Genomic DNA, 19,152 nt, shown 5'->3' on the forward strand with positions numbered 1-19,152 from the left:
ACAACTGACTAACCATATACATCATAGGTATTTTGCATCCTACAAAATACCAAAAATTAGAAAATTAAACTGACTAATATAAAATTGTGGGTTTAATGCCACTGAAGCTTTAATGATGTAAGACATTACATCAGTGCTGTTATGGATGATGTATGTGCAGAAGTATAGAACTAGAACTACCAAATTAATATTTCACACATTATTTCCCAACAACGTGACAAAGTCTCTCACCTTGTTTAAATGTGATCAGACAAGAACGGTTTGTACAGGTGCCTTCTGGAAAAATCAGTATCTTGGATTTAAAGAGAAAGAAATACATATATACACACATATTTCATAAAAAGAGTACATTTCAGCATCAGTTACATACAGGCTGACTTTTTATACACACTTTGTGACATATTGCCCTGCATCACAAGACCATCATTGCTGTTTCTAAAGGAAATGAACAACTAAGTGAGGGATGCTCACAGTAATATTAACCTGTTAACCTGATCCATCTTAATTTGGAAACAAGTGCTTTGTAAGAGAGGGGTTCTGTGGAAAGGCCTTCATCACTTCAGAAATATGGCACAAAAGACTAAGTATTTCACTTGACATGTTTGTTGTTGGTAATGATATTTGTTCCTCTGCCAGCAGCTCCTTATTGAACTGCTGGGTCTATAAACATCAAGAGTCTGGGCTGACATGAAGTGCACAAGGTACTCGAGCCTTTACAGGCACAGCTGCTGTCAGCACGAGTTGAGATCACAGCTTAAGGGGTAGCAGCAAAGGCAGAAACAGTATGTGCATCTGTGCTGCAGCCTCTGAAGGCGATACACACTGCTCCACGGCCTCTGACACACCAAACACCCAGAAGGTTTCTGGATTAGTGTCTGAAAGATACAGATTAGGTGCGCAGTGAGCTGCAATGTGACACACCAAATGCAGCCCCCCCATGGAATACAATAAAGCTTTGTGTTTCTCATATCACTACAGGATCACAGGCAGTATTCCAAAAAAAGCTCAGCACAAGAACTGGTCTGGATCAGAAGTGTTCAAGGTGTGCCCCTACCGCAGTCCAGATGAACAGGTCAAGGCCAGATGGAAGAGGGCAGTGTGAGGGCACACCCAAGAGACACAGGCTGTCCTGGGTATGATAAGAGACAGCTGCACACACCATTTTACAGTTAGTCTCTGACTACACATTCTGTAATCAGAAATTGTTTGCTGGTGCTATGGTCACAAAAGTGGGTATGCTTCTGCTTAGCATATGTTGTAAGCCCCAGAAACCAAATTAGTCACTGACCAAAGAGTAAGCAATCATTCCCTACTTCCCCTTTGTTTTTGTACAGAGTTAGGAGAGGCACTAATCAGAACCTCGTGGTGTTATTAATGACAAGCACAAGTGCTGCCCAGCCTGTTGTGTTCTGGTTTTAGGCAGACAGAATGGGGAATGTAGCTGCTCCCCCTCTTCTGCTTTGCTGAGAGGGGGCAGCCCAGGCACTCTGAACAGGGTGTTACAGACATGGTCTTGTGGTCAAGTTTCTCAAAAACAAAAGAAACAAAGAGCAGGAGGAAGGTGTGGCCAGGGCACAGGACTAGGAATCACCCAGTGACACTCCAGGTAGTACTGCATTGATGTTCACAGTATTGATGTTTACAGTGTTGATGTTTTCAGCTTAAGTACTCTCCATGCTGGAGCTTGGACAGCCTGGGTTACTCATCTCAACTGCTCGTCTCCAGCTGTTGTGCGCACAGCTCTGCAGTAGCTTCTCACACATGAGCTAGCTTGAGAATACCGATTCACGCGTACCGACGCAAGTCATCTGCTTCACCGAAGGCAGCATGTTAAGGCTTAAAGAGAAGGCCAAGAGTATCTGCATTTTGGAACAGCAGTTGGTACTGGCTAGATTTTAACTGACCCATTTGTCATGACAAAACTCTTCCTGGGCACCAGCCTTTCATCTTCCTTTCCTCAACCAGTCATATACCTGTGAGCTGACTTCATCTTCGTACATCAACAGAATCCTGTTCAGCTGGGCACTTGTAGAATTATGATGCACAGTGAACATGGAATACGAATACATGACAGAAAAGTAGTAGTATATTTATTACCTGTGGCCACTGGCCTCTTGATAATGCCCGCTTAGTTATCTCGGCGGCTGTATTCTTTCGTGAATCGGGGTCTTGACGAGAAACTGATACAGGCTGAACGGAACTTAAAATTGCTGTGAAAAAGAAAAAATTCTGTATGTCTTATGCTAGGACTTAGAAAACACAAGGGTTCAAGGCTCCCTTGTAGCAAAAAACTTGTTATTCTCCTATTAGGAGACAGACTCTGCACAAATGGCTTTCAGACTAAATAGATAGGAAGAGTAGTATTATTGTCCCTATTCTGCAAAATGGGAGATATATCCAGTGCCAGCTGAGGAACTTTACAGTGCTAAATTAATTCAAACACTTTCTGCTAATTTTGTTATCTTTCAATGAGCATTTGTACACAATTCTAAGACAAAGACCTGCTCAGTGGCCACACTCAGGCCTAACTCATGCAGACTGCAATCAACAACTAGTGGGGCCGTGCTCACCAAGGTGTCACTTTTCAGTTACGAGGCATACACAGCTTGTGTGTAAATTACAGAAGCAAAACCCCTCTCATTTCATCAGAAGTCAACATCAGAATGTGTGGACCTACTGAGATGTGATGAGAAACTTGGGGAAGAATTATCTTCTCTGTCCCACACCTGCGCTTCTAAGAGAAGACCAATGTATTATCAGTTAGTTTATTTCCAACAAAGACACTTTTTGTGTTTCCTACCGAGTTCAGTTTTGGGTTACTGTTGGCTTATTCTTTTAAGAGCCCTATACAGGGAAGAGACACCCAGCAGAAAGTCTACAGTTGGTTCCAGTAATAATGCAAACGGAATTATTTTTGTGCCAAAAGGAGGAGAAAATAATTGAAGCATGAGTCATCTGATCTTTTCCATTCTCCGCATTTCCTTTTTGAGTTGCTTCTCTTTTATTCCTTCCTGGTTTGACTCCCATTAAAAAAAAATCTGTAACAGTGCCTGCAAATTTAAACTTATAAATATGGTATTTTCCAGACTGCTGTAGTCTGGCTCTGTTTTGAAATAACCTTCACTAATCTGTGTTCTGCATTTGGGGGCCACACTGTTAAAAGACAGCAGTCAAACAGATTTCTCAAGCCACCTACTGGGAGAATTTTAAGAGAAAGCTTCTAGCCTGAGCAGTTTTGAAACATGTTTTCAGTATGAAGCAAATTTAAAGTAATATTGTATTTCATACTGAAAAGGAACAACATATTTTTAGACATTTTGACTAATTCAGAAAGATAACTTGTCCCAGGGATTTCATTGGAGGTAATCTGTCAAAATCTTGAGAATCTAAGGATATAAAAAAGTCTGCCCCTAAATCAGAGATAAGATTTTTGGCCTCATGTCAAATTGCTGACTTCTAACATTTTACTTTTTCATAAATACTTACTGCCAAATACCGGAGTTGACAGGTTCTCTGCTCTCGACACTACTGATGGCATTCCCGTTAGGGCAGAAACAATGGCGTCAAAAAAGCTTGAATGAGGAGCTGCAACAACGACTGGGGCTTCCAGCAGACTTGCTATTTTCCCTTTCACTTTAACTTGGAAGCCCATTACGAAGAACAAGGTACGAGTTAGGCATGAGAGGGTTGTCTGGATCATCCTCCTTGTAAACAGAAACACAACAATGTCATCCATCTAACAGTATTTCTTTTGTACTTTAAAAGAGAAGCCCATGAAAGATTTCCCAGTTCTCAGCAGCACTGGGGCCAGGCACAGAGGAGCAATACTGCTCCCTGGGAGAGTACAGGGCTAAAGGGGAAGAAGTAGGGAAGGGAACATCACCTTTCCACGTTGAAACCAGATTATAATTTTAAAGATAAGGCAATGTAAAGCACCTTACTCAACCTTCCTCCCAGGTAAACTATTTCTCTTGACATAGCATAACTCTTGTTACAGCATAACACTATTGCAAGGGGAGGGTGGGCAATTAGCAGATTCCATCTCCTTTTTGTAAGAACTTAAGTAACTTTGATACTGTTCGTTTGCTATCAGTTTTAACAAGTTCCATTACAGGAACATGGTCCCTCAACAGGGGATGTGTTCCCTTCGCGGGACTCTCCTTGAGCTCTCAGCCTTGTCAGAATGCAGGCGCTGTGTGCGTCGCAGCGACAGGACGTCAGCGCTCCGAGGTCAGACGCTGGGCGACCGAAACCCAGAACCCACGGAGGCAGCTTCAAGGGCAACACAGCTAAGAGAAAGCTAATTTTCTCATAAATTATAGCACAGCAGGAATTACAAAGGCTACACAGAAACTCAGCCTATGTACTATTAACAAATACTTTTCTTAATGAGTTTCTTTTCTCAAATATTCCGATTGGGATTATTACTAAAGTAAGTCCTGGCTTACAGATAGTCTATAAAGATTTTTATAGATTTGTTTCAGCCTCAAGACAATTGAAAATCTATCTATTTAAAAAGCTTCACTGCTGTAAAATACACTTATCAAAAAGTTGCTTCACCTACATGGATAAAACTAAGACTTGACTGAGGACTTCTCTTTAATTAAAAGGAAAGGAGTAAGTGGGAAAGAAAAAAAAAAAAAAGAGAAGCTTTAGACTCTGGCTTTGTGTTATTTAAAAAAAAAAAAAGCACTGAATTTTCACAAGTATTGGTCACTTTTTACCTTCTCCATCCTTTAAGCGGCACAGATCCTTTTGCAGGGTGACCGAAAGTTGCAATGGATGCCAACAGCCATGCTAGCAGTACAAGGGATGCAATGCATATGGCACGGGGGGGTAGCAAAATAATCCCCTGAAGAGCAGTCTGGAAAAAAAGAGGGGAAGAATCTAAAGAAATGGTATCCACGGGAATGACACTGATATCTGTGTAGTTACATTATATAGACTTTAAAATACTAACATTACTGCTATATGATTTAGCAAGGAAAGCACTCATGATTCCCATGTGCAAGCCAGTCAGAGCATTTCACTTTCAGTTTTGGGTTCTCATTTCACATAGAACTGGAACATCTGAGTACTGGAGTGTTTGGCTTGGATGTTGTTAGACAGAGGGGTAAACGAAGTTTGGCTTTAGTTTATGCTTAGCCTTGGTCTGCAGCATACAGCCAGCTCCCGTGAGGCTGCCCAGCTGATAGTATCTTCACTACAGAGCCTTCTGTAACAAGCTGCCTCTCTAGAGGCCAAGTGGGATGGTTAGCGTGACTAAAATGTATTCTTGCTCTTTCAAAATGACTAATGTTGTGTTGAGTCACACTATTGCTGCACGTGATCCTCACTACTGCCTCCTGGAGTAGTGCACACGCAACACAACTGCATCTCCCCCAGCTCGGACTTGAGCAAAATGGGGTTTTCAGTAAAACGGAACCTGTGGTTAAGGCAAAGGGTCAGACTACACAGTGCTGTTGAAGCTGCCGTAGCAGCTCTTGCCCCATTGCCTTTGGAAGTGGTTTGCTCACAGCCCATAGCAAACGTACAGCAGAACCCTTCTGGTTATGAAGATCAGCTTGTTGCCTTCTGTTCGAAGCATCTGGGATATTAACCTCTGTGCTAGGACCTCTTTGCATTTTTCAGAATAAATTAGGAAAAGCTTGGTTTCCTTTCCTTGCCACAAGCAGGAAGCTGTTATTATCTTGTTTTAACTTGAAGCAAAAGAGACTATTGAGAGAGTTCTGCCATGGGTACAGACAGCCAAGCTAGGTAGCAAAACTGGTATAAAACAGATCCAAGCTGACACTGCAGTTCACCACTTCTTCAGTTCTTCACAGGCATTTGTAAAAGCAGTGGAGGGAAGGAGAAACACTAACATGCCCTGCTTGCAAATAATCCTCAAATACCACCTTCAGCCCCACCTAAGGAATTTTGAGCTTCCATTTTTTTCATGCACAGCTCCAGGAAACATGTGAATTGGCACCAGGTTGTTAACAGGCAGCTGTGGTACCGGGCAGGGCAGGAAGAAACCCTCAATTATTATTTTACTGCAGTAAATGAGGTTAGAAACTATATCCCGGAGGTTGGCGTTTATGGTGCAACCCCGCGCTCTGTGGATGGTGCCAGCCCAGGCCTGGGGGCAGCGGTGGGAGGCGCAGCCCCGTGTTCCTGGGACACCACTCATCCTCGGGCATCCCATCCGGATCAGCCACCGCACGCCGGGCCTGGCTCCGAGCCCCCGCCGGGGCTACTCACGGCAAATCTGAAAAAGGTAGCAAGTTAACCCAGCCAAGACTTCTTGCTTTCATCTCTAAATCAGATTTACCTTTTCTTTTCCACATGTGTCCTCTTGTAATATGATACATAGTCTCAGTTCAACATTTCAGCTGCATTCAGTTATGCAGAATGGGCAGCATAAACATAAATTAGTGTTTTGACTTAAAATAACTTTTTCCTTTATGAGAAAAAGAATATTTATGCACTGACCTACAATGAAAAACAAAGGATGCAATTGCAAAAGCAAAACAATTGCTTCCTCAAAACTTTAATAAATTAATTCATCTATTTTAGGCAGGTGCACAGGTGGTACTGATTTGCTGATGCACGCTATTGGCTTTCTAGGTCACTGTGTAATGAGGGAGAGTTGATTTCTGGTCCATCAGCTGTAGAGCAGGGAAAAGAGAAAGGTCAAGGCAGGCTAGAAAAGAAAAAGTATATAAGACAAATATACAGAAGAAAATACAGGTTCAAAGTTTAGTAGCTACTAAATAGGATCAGTGCCGCTGTAGCTTCTGTATACCGTCATCACAAAGAATTATTCTGAGTCATGCAAAGAACCCTTTCCCACATTTGGAGTTGCCTCTGGATGTTCTATTTAAGGTGTGTGCTGCAACTGCAGAGCCTGTCGCTGCTGCAGTCACACTCCACAGCGCACTGGCCCTTGGGCAATACAGGGGATCACGGTGGCACCGATGGCAGGCACCGGGCAGGGGGAAAAGCAGCTCTTTCAGAAACCCACAGAATCCAGACTGAATTTTGTTCAGCTTCAGCTGCGGAGAAGTTACCCAGGAAGCGGCAGAAGAGCAGGCTGGGGACCAGAATGAAGCCCAGCTCTGACTGAACTCCTCCGACACCTGGAACTGGGAGCAGGTGGCCGGTCTCCCAAAGCAGCACACACAGAGCAAGACCAGGTCTCCCATCAGCTTCCAGAGCATGTCCCAGCACTCTGCCAGACAGGCTGCTCACTCCCAGGCACAGCGCTGAAAACCATCTCACTTTCAGCATGCTGGTTGTGCCAGTACATAGTGCACCATTACGTAATTCCACCGAGCATCTCTTCTCAATAAAGGAAAATCTAGTCATGACTTAGCTAGTATTTGTACTTTGCAGTGCAGTTCAGATGTTTAAGAGGGCAAGTGAGCAATCAAGATGAACAGAACTAAAACTGAAAAATGAAAAAAAATCCCAACAATGCACTGCAGCCAGCTTCAGTCAGAGGGTGGAAACCAGGAATATTTGAGCAACTGTTTTAAACTCTTGTTTGGCACATGCAGATGTTTAGCATAGCACAACTGATCCTTGTTTTGCACATTCCAAAGAAAGACAAAAATCTCATTGGCTGTTAAACTGTTAGCAATATAAAGATGGGCAAAAGATTGTAAAATCTCTGCTGGTTTTCCGTCTGGCTACAGCCTATTTTTGTATTTGAAGCTGAATTAAATGCAAAGAACTAGCCTGTCCCATGTTCCAGCTCTGTTCATCAGGGGACAGCAGCCTTTACGTTCAAGGAGTTCACCAATATATGAAAATCCAGCTTTGACCTCCCAGAGAGGGTTTTGAAATTTTATCTGTTTTCATCAGTGTTACTAAAGGAATAGTATAGAATAGGGGGAATATAACAAAACAATCTGTTAACATGCAAGAATGGAGATACGCTACACTTGATTTAAATGGAAAGAGAAGGGATGTTTTCCTTTTTTGAAGCTTATAGTAACACACTGTGGCAAGGCCCCGATTCCCAGCTGGTCTGATACGCAGAGCTGGGCAGGAGCGGAACAGCCATGTAGAGGATAAAGCAGACAGTGGGAAGTATCCTGGTCTCCATGACTGTGGGGGAAAAAGAACAGAAGGGAGCACCACACAGTACAAACAGGTTGCATCTCTTGTGTCTTTCTTGTTTAAAATTCTGTAACTGCTGCAATTTTGCCTCAGAGCTCATGAGCACCAGGCCCTGACCCTACTGAGTGCTTTTCCTTCCAGGTGTGTTGTGGGGTTATGTATAGGGTGTATCTTTCTTTAAGACATACTGCGTTTTTCATTTCTTCCTCCTGAAGCAAAAAAGTAGGATATATTTGTCATCGATAAAATGGTAATTGTAGCTTAAAACTGCAGGTTTTGAAAGTAGTCTGTGCATCCTCTATTAAGGAAGAACAGCCAGCACAGAAAGCTGTCCATTTCCGGAACCTCACTAAGAAACTGGAACCTTTACCTTAGGGTTCATGCCTACAGCTACTGATTCATATGCACTTGAAACGTGTTTCAGGCTGCTAGTAAAACATAGGGGATAAAGGGATGTGACATGGTTTTCCAGGTTTCTCACATTTCCTCCACCCAACTACCTTCAGGGCAAACATTGTGTGTAACTTGAGGAAGAGCTATATGAAACACAAAATACTTAGCTGCATATTAGCCTCAGAAAGGTGTAACAATCAGCAGGAAATGCTGTAAGTTCACCTATGTAGTGATGTGCTTGTTGTCCTCGCTGAGAAGTCAGTTCATAATGGGTTCATCAGCTCAATTTTTGAAGAGACTGTTTTTAAAAATCAAAGCCCAGAAACAGTGTTTGCTGTCTTTATTGGAAAAAGACATTGGAAGTCCTGTGTGCACACAGCTCAGAAGCCCAATTCGGTTCACCCAGTGACACCAGTCAGGAACTGCGGATCCTTTGTTGTCCACACTGTAGTATGGAACCAAGAGATTAACTCCCCCTGCTCTGCCCCAACCCAGGCTTAAAATAAGCCTAAAGTGAATTAAGCATCTGAAACAGGATTACTGTAAAAAGTTATTTTCTATTTTAGCTTATCAGATCAGAGAGAAGGTATCATCTTCACTCTAGAGCTGAGGCGTGTGACACGATGGATAGATGGACATTATTTCATTCTTGTGATTCAAACGGTGCAAACTGGAGTAAACAGGACTCCTGTTTTTCTCTAGGAGTAATGTGTCATTTGATCGTGCAAATATTTTCAAAAGCTTGTTGCAAATCTTGTGCTAGAAGTTTACATTTGAAATTGACAGGCTTCTGTGTCTGTAGAGCAAACACGCAGTTTGTGGACTCTGAGGAGTGATGGCTTGAGGAATTTCATTTCAAAGAACAGTGCGTTTTTTAGGCTGAACACCTTTTGCATCTTTGACCGTTTACACAACCTGTCAATTTTCTCCTCCCTGTCACTAGGCAGGATGGGGAAGCAAGCTGTGCTGCACTGGGGAAGGAGCTGCAGACGTGTAACCGCGGGCCAGGTTCGCCGCTGTCCCACACGGGCTGCAGGCCCCGCCAGCGCCCCTGCCAGACAGGGGCCGGTTTGGGCGGGTTCCAGCCGCATCTACCCCCCGCCGCATCCTCCCGCGGCAGGACGGCTCTGCACGGCCGCCGCTGCCGCCGCACCGCGCGGCCACAGCCCCTGAGTCAGAGCGGCCGAAGCGACGCTGGTTTAGACAAGCTGGCAGAAACCCCCGCAGCACAGCCGGCGTGCGCGGGTGACAGCCGGGTGACGGGTGACTGACAGGTGACTGACAGCCGCCGCACCGATGCGCATCCCGGCAGCGGGGCAGCCCCGGCGCCCCCTCCCGCCCGCGCCGCCAGCCTTACCCGCAGCTTGTCGCCGGCGCTCAGGGGCCTCGGGTGGACGAAGGGGTTGGGGACGATGGGCGCGGTGAAGGAGCGCTGCCGGGGCAGTGGCAGCACCCGCTTCGCCATCCCGCTGCTCCCGCCGCCGCTGCTCCCGCCGCCGCTGCTCCCGCCGCCGCTGCTCCCGCCGCCGCTGCTCCCGCCGCGCCGCCACCCCGGGCGATTGCGCATGAGCTGCCGGGGGGGCCGTGTGTCTCGGCCCTGCCCTGAGCCCGAGCCCGCCCTGCCTGAGCCCGAGCCCGCCCCGCCTGAGCCCGAGCCCGCCCTGCCTGAGCCCGAGCCCGCCCTCCCTGAGCCCGAGCCCGCCCTCCCTGAGCCGGCCCTGCTCCGCCCTCGCGGCAGCGCCTGCGGGCACATGCGGCCGGGCTGCTCGCGCTCGTTCGCGCACGGCTGCGGGTCTCCTGAGGGGCCGGTGCTGGGGCGGCCGCTGCCGGCCGGGAGCTCGCTGTCCGCTGCCACGGCTCCGCCGCCCCGGGAGCCCTGCCCGCCCTGCCCGCCGCCCCGGGAGCCCTGCCCGCCCTGCCCGCCGCCCCGGGAGCCCTGCCCGCCGCCCCGGGAGCCCTGCCCGCCGCCCCGGGGGCCCTGCCCGCCCTGCCCGCCGCCCCGGGGGCCCTGCCCGCCGCCTCCGCGCTGACCAGAGTCAGTACACCTCCTACAAACACGTCAACGCCGGTCGGTGAGGCGACCACCAAGATGATTAAGGGAGTGCGGCATCTCCCGTATGAGGAAGGGCTGAAGGAGCTGGGTCTCTTTAGCTTGAAGGAGACTGGGGGGCGACCTCATTAATATTTATAACTACGTAAAGGTGAGTGTCAGGAGGATGGAGCCAGGCGCTTCTCGGTGACAACCAGTGATAAGTGGCAATGGGTATAAACTGGAACACAAGAGGTTCCATTTAAATTGGAGAAGAAACTTCATGGAGAGGGTGGCAGAGCCTGGCCCAGGCTGCCCAGGGGGTTGTGGAGTCTCCTTCTCTGCAGACATTCCAACCCCTGGACACCTTCCTGTGTAACCTCATCTGGGTGTTCCTGCTCCATGGGGGGATTGCACTGGATGAGCTTTCCAGGGCCCTTCAACCCCTGACATTCTGGGATTCTGGGATTCTGTGAAATGCAGATAAAAGCGTTTATTCATAAAAGCATAAACAGAGAATAAAGCTATAAATGCTTATAACAACATAGTTTCATTGAAGGACAAGCAATAGTTGGTGTGTTGATGTTAAGGCTTCAGCAGGAAGGCATTTTCTCCCTCAGCCGCAGGTTCAGTCTGTGAGCGCCTTGTGCCCCCGGAGCCTCAGGAGCTGGTGAGCAGGGGAGGCTCCGTCACAGAGCGCTGGGAGAGCTACTGAGTGTTCTTTGGGTTCACGTTCCTTACAACCCCCTCTTTCCTCCTCAGGATCTATAGAGAATTTCCCCTTTGAAGTCTTCTGGGAGCTGGACACAGATACAATCTTTGCCTTAAAAATCACTCCAATGTTTTTAACCAGGAGATAGTTGTACGCGTGTGTGTTCTTAACTAGTTTGTAAACAAAAATTGCTGGAGGGTATACAAGCTCTCTTCCTCCCCCTGCTGACTACTAACATGTTTCAGAGAGATATTTTTTCATCAGACCTTGTCTTGTATGTTGATCTGTACATTAACACATGCACTACAAATATCAAACCAAGATAAATACGTGTAGCTCACTACTGGATCTGGGTTGAGACCAGACACAGCAGTAACCGCTGTGAGCCTGAGGCAGCGGAACCTCAGCTTTTTTGTGCTAAGCGTATTGTAACCGTTCCATTATAAGCTGCATTTGTCTACTGTACCTGAGTAGGCTATTTCTGCCAGTGCGTTGGAGGCTTCTGCTTGCCTGTGTTTGTGCTGGTGTGCCAGCGTCATACATACATACATACATACAACCGTCACCGCTCCGTGTCTTCTCGCAGGCTGACGTACCTGCTTAGTCAATGACTTGTCTAATGCCAGTTAAAGCAATCAGGTACAGGCTGCAGCAGGATTGTAGTAAATGCAGAAAAATCTCTTTAATGACACATCAGAAAGCTGAGTGTTTGTTGCTCCCAGCTTTCATTGCAGAGACCTGTAACACGAAGGAAAGGTCAGGTGTGTGACTGAAGCTGGCTGGATGTCTTCGTGTATACATAGGACCGTGCACACCAAACTGGTGACTGCACTGTTTTCACTCGCAACTGGCCGCCATATAGCAGAGCATGTTATTAATGCAACAGACTGTTAATTCAAGTGCTAACTCCGTTGCTTTTATTAAATGCTGGATTGACCTATTCAGTATGTTCCACTCTCCAGACAAGTTTTCATTGCAGAACATCCCCAGCTGTCACGTCCCGCCAGAGGTGTGTGTGGGGAGGTGACTCAGATTCACGGCCCCCTTAGAAAAGAGTATGTGGGGTACTCAAGGACCGTAAACAAAAAAACCCCAACACCTTTTATTTTGCAGCTTGGCCCAGGGTTGCAGGAAGATTTACACTACTTAAGCCAAATTGGTGAACAGTTTAACAGCAAAAGGATTTACACAAAGGAGTTTTGTGGCTGTAAGCCTTAGGTTATACTGCTCATAGAGGGAGAGACAAAGAAATAGGGATATGGGAAAGGAAAAGAGAAGGAAAGAAAGAGAAGGAAAGGCAGGAAGGCGCGTCCCCTCCCGTGTCAGCCGCGGCCTTTGTCTGCGGCCCTGGGCTGGCGTTGGGATGTACATCGCGCTTCACCTTCCCCTGAGTGCCCCATCTGCTGCTGCTGGACACATGTCCATACAGGATTGTCTTGGGTCTGACAATGGCCCAGCACTGCGGGATGAGCTGTTGTTGCCATAATGTCTGAGACATAATTCTGTTGAGTCTCTGGCACAGGAGGAAGTATTCCAGCAAAGAGAGGGAGAAGAGCAAAACTTAGATCAGGCCTCCTAGGACGCCTGCAGGTTTGGGGACAGGGATGATGAGGCTGTTAATCCGGTCCTAACTTTTTCTTTCTCTCCCTCTCTTGCAGCACCTGACTGAATGGAGGAGCAAGTGGACGAGAAGTTCCTGCACCACACACAGATCACATTTATTACTCTTGGCTTTAGAGGCGTGGAGAACCAAACCGTTCGCATCGTGCCTTGAAGCAGCCTGTGCTCATGCGCTTCTCCCGGGGAGAAGGCGGAATGGCAGTGACGGCCACGTTAAACCACAGGGTGCGCGCTCTGCAGCTCTCAAGCCCAGCTCTGCGTTAGCTCACACCTGCGATTTTGCGCCGCACGTGCAGATTTGAGTTGTCACTGGTTGTTGCAGCGTTTGGCTTTGGTGAGGACAGCGTGTGTTTGTCAGCAGTTGGTGTAGGTGGAATCTTCAGGAGAAAGTGATATTTCCGTGCCAGAACTGGTTGGTGTTTGCATGGTATTGTGGTGATTGTTCCCACAGGTGATCAGTGCTGGAGTATTATTGCAGGATGAGGGGATTTTGGAGGCTTGTCTGTGAGACGCACTAGAGGCAGCAGTTGAAAGCGAAAGGCTGAGATTTGGAGAGTTTGTTGGTGGATTTTGGGCGGTTGTCAGCTGAAGAGTTGGCTGTTTGCAGGTGAGGTGTAGGCAGAGGGTGAAGCTGACTTTGCCTGGGCGGCGCAACTGGCTGGGTGTGCAGAGCTGAGGAGAGCGGGCTGCTGTGGGGGACCCTAAAGCTGGAGAACCAGCCGCAGCTCCAGACGCTCCCGCTGCCGGGCAGGGCCGTGCAGGCCAGTGCCCTGGGGCACAGCGACGTGACCCTCCGCACGTACCAAAGAGCAGGTGAGGACCATGGGCATTTGTACTGAGCTGTGACATCTCTAACCCGTGACACTGGGGTCCAGCAAGTACCAAAGAGCAGGTGAGGACCGCGGGCATTTGTACTGAGCTGTGACATCTCTAACCCGTGACATCGGGGTCCAGCAAGTACCAAAGAGCAGGTGAGGACCGCAGGCATTTGTACTGAGCTGTGACGTCTCTAACCCGTGACATTGGGGTCCAGCAAGTACCAAAGAGCAGGTGAGGACCGCGGGCATTTGTACTGAGCTGTGACATCTCTAAGGCACGTGCGAGGGGCCGGGGCCAAGGCACGGTGGGCGCGCTGTGGGGTGTGTGGAGGTGTCAGCCCCCAGACTTGTCCCCTGTCTGACTGTAGTGCCCTTGGGCTGGTGTAGCTCAGTCCTTTGTGTGTTTCTCTGCAGGTGGAGCAGCGTGCAAAGGAAAAAGGAAGCAGAGGAAGGTGGTGAGCCTGTGAGGAAGAGTGTAGCGAGTCTGGCGTGGACTCACGGTAAGGTGCCGTGGGAGACATTAATTACAAACTCAGGTTTGCATTTATACTCGCTATGATGCTTGCTCAAGCATTTGCTGATTAGCTAAGTTAGACATTACATAAGCAATGTATTTTGTGTTCCCACCAAAGTTACTGCCAATAACACATCTTTTGTCTATCATAATCTGTCCCTGCTGGTGTAGCTCAGGCCTCTGTGTGTTTCTCTTCAGGTGGAGCAGCGTGCAAAGGAAAAGCAAGGAAGGAGGCGAACCTGTGAGGAAGAGTGATCGAGAAAGAGGGTTGGAGCGCACCTGCCAGTCAGGAGGGATCAGGGAAGAAGACACCGGTGGTGGAACCGCAGGTCAGGAGAGCTCAAGGAGGGAGAAAGGTGATTGTGGCCATATGGGTTTTTCTAGCTCACACGCCAATGAAAACAGTTTGGATAATAAAAGAAATGTATGCAAAACCGATAAGTAAAGGCAGAGGATGTTTATATGCTATGTATGGGATAGACCTGAAGGTATATTTATTCCTACAACAAAGGAGAATTCGCAATGGTAATTAACTGGGGATGTGAATTTCCAGATTGCATTGGCAACATACACAGGGAACATATCAGTTTGTTACCCTCAACATAAACTGTGGGCTGAAATTGGTAATTTACCGTTGTGCAGCAAATGCTGCTGTCAGCAGCAACCAGTAAGCGACAAGACTGTATTTACTGATGCCTCTGGTCACTCACGTAAAGTTGTAATGACGTGGCTAAACTCAGATACCCAGTGCTGCAAACACAAGGTAGAAAAAGAGACCAAGGGTCAAACAAGTTCTTGAGCTGACAGCTGTTGGGATCGCTTTGAGGTGTTCTGTAACAAACCTTTGAATGTTGTAACTGGCTCATATTATGCAGCTGGCATACTTAACCGCCTGGAAGCTTCTTTTCTTAAGGAAGAGGATAATCCTCTTTCGATGGCTGAATTGAGAATGCTATGGTTTCTAATAGATCATAGACATCATGGTTATTATGCAATGCACACCCGCTCTCGCACGGCCCTTCCAGGACCGCTTGCGGAAGGCAATAGGAGGGCCGATGCACAAGCTGTGCCGCTCACTGTGCCTAAAGCCTTGGAGCAAGCTAAATGATCACATAAATTCTTTCACCAGAGTGCAAAGGCGTTAAAACGACAATTTCAAATTAGAGTGGATCAGGCCAGGAGCGTTCTTGTGTCCTGCCCTGATTGCCAACACTTGGCCCCCGTGCCATCCACAGAGGGTGTTAATCCAGGACGGATTAGTGCCAATGAAGTACGGCCAGCGGATGTAATGCATTGTTCTGAACTGGGTAGATACGTACGTGTTTCTGTAGACGCTCATTCCAGATTTCTCGTTGCTGCTGCACGTGCTGGTGAAAGAGCACGAGACGTCTGTAACACTGGTTGACACGTTTTGCTGGTTGAGGAGTTCCACGATCTGTAAAACTAGAGGAAAGCGGAACGCACGCTCGATTAGAGGAGCAATCCCCCGAGTGCCCAGCGCGCTGTAATAGAAGGGCCTGCTGTTTAACACTTTCAAAACAGTGTTAGAGAGGCTGTTTGCCGACTTTTCGGTATCATTTCTGGTGACGAGGATGGGATAATCTGCCTGACCTCCCCTGGATCCCAGGATCTCTGGGACCTTGTGCCGGCACCGGGGAATTCCCGGAAGGGACCACAGATCCTCGGGCCAGCTCGGGACGCGGGTAAAGCCCCATCAATGGGATACGGCACTTCCATTGTCCGGTTGGGTTGGCAGCTGCCTGCGCGAGACGTGGGCGGCACCAGCACGCTGGGTCTGCGCATCCGCGTCTGCGCGTTTTGTAAACTGGGGAACTTAAAAAGAAATAAAAAATTAAAGAGGAAAATGAGAAAACAATAAATAAAAGAGAAAAACGAGGGAACAGTAATTTGGTAAAGGTACCTTTAGTGATTTTGCTGTTTTTGCCTTAGCAAGTGTATGATTGTGTCTTCAGTGATCTGTTGTTGTTGTTACTTGTGTCTTGGATGATTTTATAGTCCAATACTTACAGTTCACCAATTGTCTGTTATTGCGATTGTGAAATAGGTAGTGGTACAATTGACAGGAGGGATTTGGAAGAAATTCCCCCTGGGCTGTGTTTTGTGACATTGGAAAAGAATTGTTTGACTCTCTGGGGAACAGCAACCAGGGGGAACCTGATTAAATATTGTAATTAATGGTGGCCACTGTAGATAATATTAATATGCTGCACAGGTCTAGGTGGGTGTACTTTGAGATGTGTAGTATAGTACTGCACTACATGTAATATATAATAAGATATGTATTTTAAATCATATATTGCTTATTACATCATGTGTATTACACAATACATAATGTTACATATGCATTGTATTTATCCCTGTCAGATCCATTTATTTTGAAAAAGGATAATCAGAAATTGAAACCAGTAAAAGGTTTGTTGAAGAACAGCTATTGGTGTAGAATACACAGAGAACATTAGATCAGAATTGTCCCTCGGTCAGTCCAGGGTGGCATACTAGTGTCCTTATATCGGGGGACAGGCTCAATTGGTATTGCCAGTGCATTTTATACGGGATTAGACACGCTGTGCCTAAAGCTGTAAATATGCCAAAACCTTCTGAGATTAAACAGGATCGTGAGGAGTCTCCCACTGAGTTTTTACACCGTCTTAAACCGACAGCTCAGAAATATATTAATATAGATCCTGACTTGGAGAACAGAGAATGAGAATTCTTAGTTGACTGGGAGCTCATTATTCTGTGTTAAACACTATGCAGGGAATATTAAGTAGCGATTCTGTAACAGTTATGGGTGCCACGAAAATTGCCAAACACGGCCCTTTAACCCGCTGCTTAGGATGTTTGTAGGTGGAGTCTGGTACTTACTGATTGTGTACCATGTGTCTTCTCTTGTGCACAACGAATGGTTGAAAAAAGCTTTAATGGTGCAGTGGCTGTGCGGTTACACGCTGCTATGGCTGCAATTGTTAAACAAAGAAGGGGAGATGTGGCAGGTTGTGACATCAGGCCTGTGAGAAACTGCAAGAGTCACAGCGTGAGAACAAGCGCTGGTGGAACAACACCAGCAGCAAGGACTGTGTGGGACATGAACCGTCAGGGACAGAGGGACTGATACGGGGTCGGTACATCAGGGACAGAGGGACTGATACGGGGTCGGTACATCAGGGACAGAGGGACTGATACGGGATCGGTACATCAGGAACAGAGGGACTGATACAGGGTTGATACGGGATTGGTACATCAGGGACAGAGGGATAGATACGGGGTTGGTACATCAGGGACAGAGGGATAGATACGGGGTTGGTACATCAGGGACAGAGGTATGCGATGTTTCAAATGCAAACCTGAGTTTGTATTAAATGTCTCTCTACATCTTAAAGAGAGTCTGTGCCTCATTTGCTACGCCCCTTTATCTGTTTCCCAAATTACGATTTAGACTGTATTTACCCTTGTAAAAATAAAGCTTTCCCCCCTTAATTTTTGTCATGTATTATAATTAGAATTAATAGAGATATTGGAGCCAGTCCTAGCTAAACTGGAGAAAATACAGCAGCCATGTGTATTTTTAAATAAAGATTAAATCAAGTCTGCTAGCTCATTATCTTTAAGCGTTTTCCTGTGATCACCTCCCTCCCAAGGTTTGGTGTCTGTTGTATCAAGGCCTGACACCCACGGCCACAGTGGATGAATCACCGTGGGCACAACGCCAGGAACCCACCTGTTGGTGTCCAGGATATCCACTGCAGCAGATGCTGTTAGTAGAAGAGCACATCATGGAACTGAAAAACCATCTAATTGTGTCATTATACACATTCACTGCTCTTTTTTCTGCTTTATACCCCTTGTAGCACACGGAGCCCGATTTTCCTTCTCTAGGGCCTTTCACCCGGTTCACCGCACCCGTGTGATCACTGCGCTGCACGTGAGCAAAATCAGCCGTGCCCTGTGTTTCTCCTGTAAAATAGTAAGAATGATAATATAATCGGGCCAGGAACTGCCTTCACAGTGAATATTTGAAGGAACCCACTGCTAATGTATTGTTAATTAGTACTTGCATTATGGATTAGATGCAACAAAAATCCATACTTTCTTTTATCCTTTGCTGTACAGGAGGTGGTTGAACTTTTCTATAGCAGATTCAGTCACCTGTTGTAAAGCAAGATGGTTGTCTCCTGTGAGGAAGCAGGGTAGATTTATCCATACTCTATAAGCACCATCGATGACCTATATAGAGTAAGAGCTTAAAAACAAACAAACCAACAACAAGAAGCTAATGATAAAAACAACAAAAGAGGCAAAAAACCCCACACAAACCAACCCAAAAGCGCAGAGGCTCCTGAACGCCCCCTGTCAGTGCTGTGATGTCCATTTTCCAGGGAGCCCGTGGGGTGTCCCCAGAACCACAGACACAGGTGGCCCGGCTGGGTGGTGCCAGCAGAGAACAGTTTGTGTGACCGACCCGCTGGGCTGCCCTGGGAAAGCCGGGGACAAAGGGCCGGGCCGGGGCATCGGGAGGTTGGTTCCAGCTCACGGAACAACTCACAGCGACTGCGGAAACAGCCCCGAGCCGGGACGTGCCCCCGCCGTGTGCTCCTGCCCCACCGCCGCGGGCTGTCCTGGCTCTGGACATCGTTGCGCAGGATCGTTTGAGAACCGTTCCTGAGGGATGCGAAGCGCCCAGAACAGCAACACCTGCCCGGCTGCTGCTCAGCTGCGGGTAAGGGCTGGAACTGACCCCTAACAGCCCCAGAGCTGCCACAGCTGCGGAGGGGCCGAGTTATTGCTGCAGACAAGACACGGGCACAGGCAGAGGCAATATATTTTATTAGGCCAGCAGACATCTTGAGGAAAATAATACTTTATAAATGTGGGGGTTTTATCTTTTATCAGTGTGTCTGCCATGTCCGCGGCTCTGGGAAAGCGCGTTCAGGGAGCTCAG

General features: G+C 47.3%; 1 protein-coding gene and 1 long non-coding RNA gene across 2 annotated transcripts in view; one reads left to right on the top strand and one right to left on the bottom strand.

Moving 5' to 3' along the window:
- The window catches only part of LPCAT2 (lysophosphatidylcholine acyltransferase 2), a 30,215-nt gene extending 20,219 nt beyond the window's left edge, over positions 1-9,996 (bottom strand). The window contains exons 1-5 of the mRNA XM_082063089.1: positions 9,857-9,996; positions 4,725-4,864; positions 3,487-3,704; positions 2,098-2,210; positions 232-292 (exon numbers count right to left, since the gene is read on the bottom strand). Of these exons, the coding sequence (XP_081919215.1) occupies positions 232-292; positions 2,098-2,210; positions 3,487-3,704; positions 4,725-4,864; positions 9,857-9,964 (640 nt within the window). The 5' untranslated portion in view covers positions 9,965-9,996. The remainder of the gene's footprint in view (positions 1-231; positions 293-2,097; positions 2,211-3,486; positions 3,705-4,724; positions 4,865-9,856) is intronic.
- A 562-nt stretch (positions 9,997-10,558) lies between these two features.
- Positions 10,559-17,761, top strand: LOC309444678. Its single transcript, XR_014185137.1, has 4 exons — positions 10,559-10,700; positions 12,899-13,085; positions 14,093-14,178; positions 14,391-17,761. It is a non-coding gene; the product is annotated as an uncharacterized lncRNA (long non-coding RNA).
- Positions 17,762-19,152: the final 1,391 nt, after the last annotated feature.

The sequence above is a fragment of the Streptopelia decaocto genome (genome assembly GCF_964273445.1).
Source record: "Streptopelia decaocto genome assembly, chromosome: 11".
In the NCBI taxonomy this organism is placed as follows: domain Eukaryota; kingdom Metazoa; phylum Chordata; class Aves; order Columbiformes; family Columbidae; genus Streptopelia; species Streptopelia decaocto.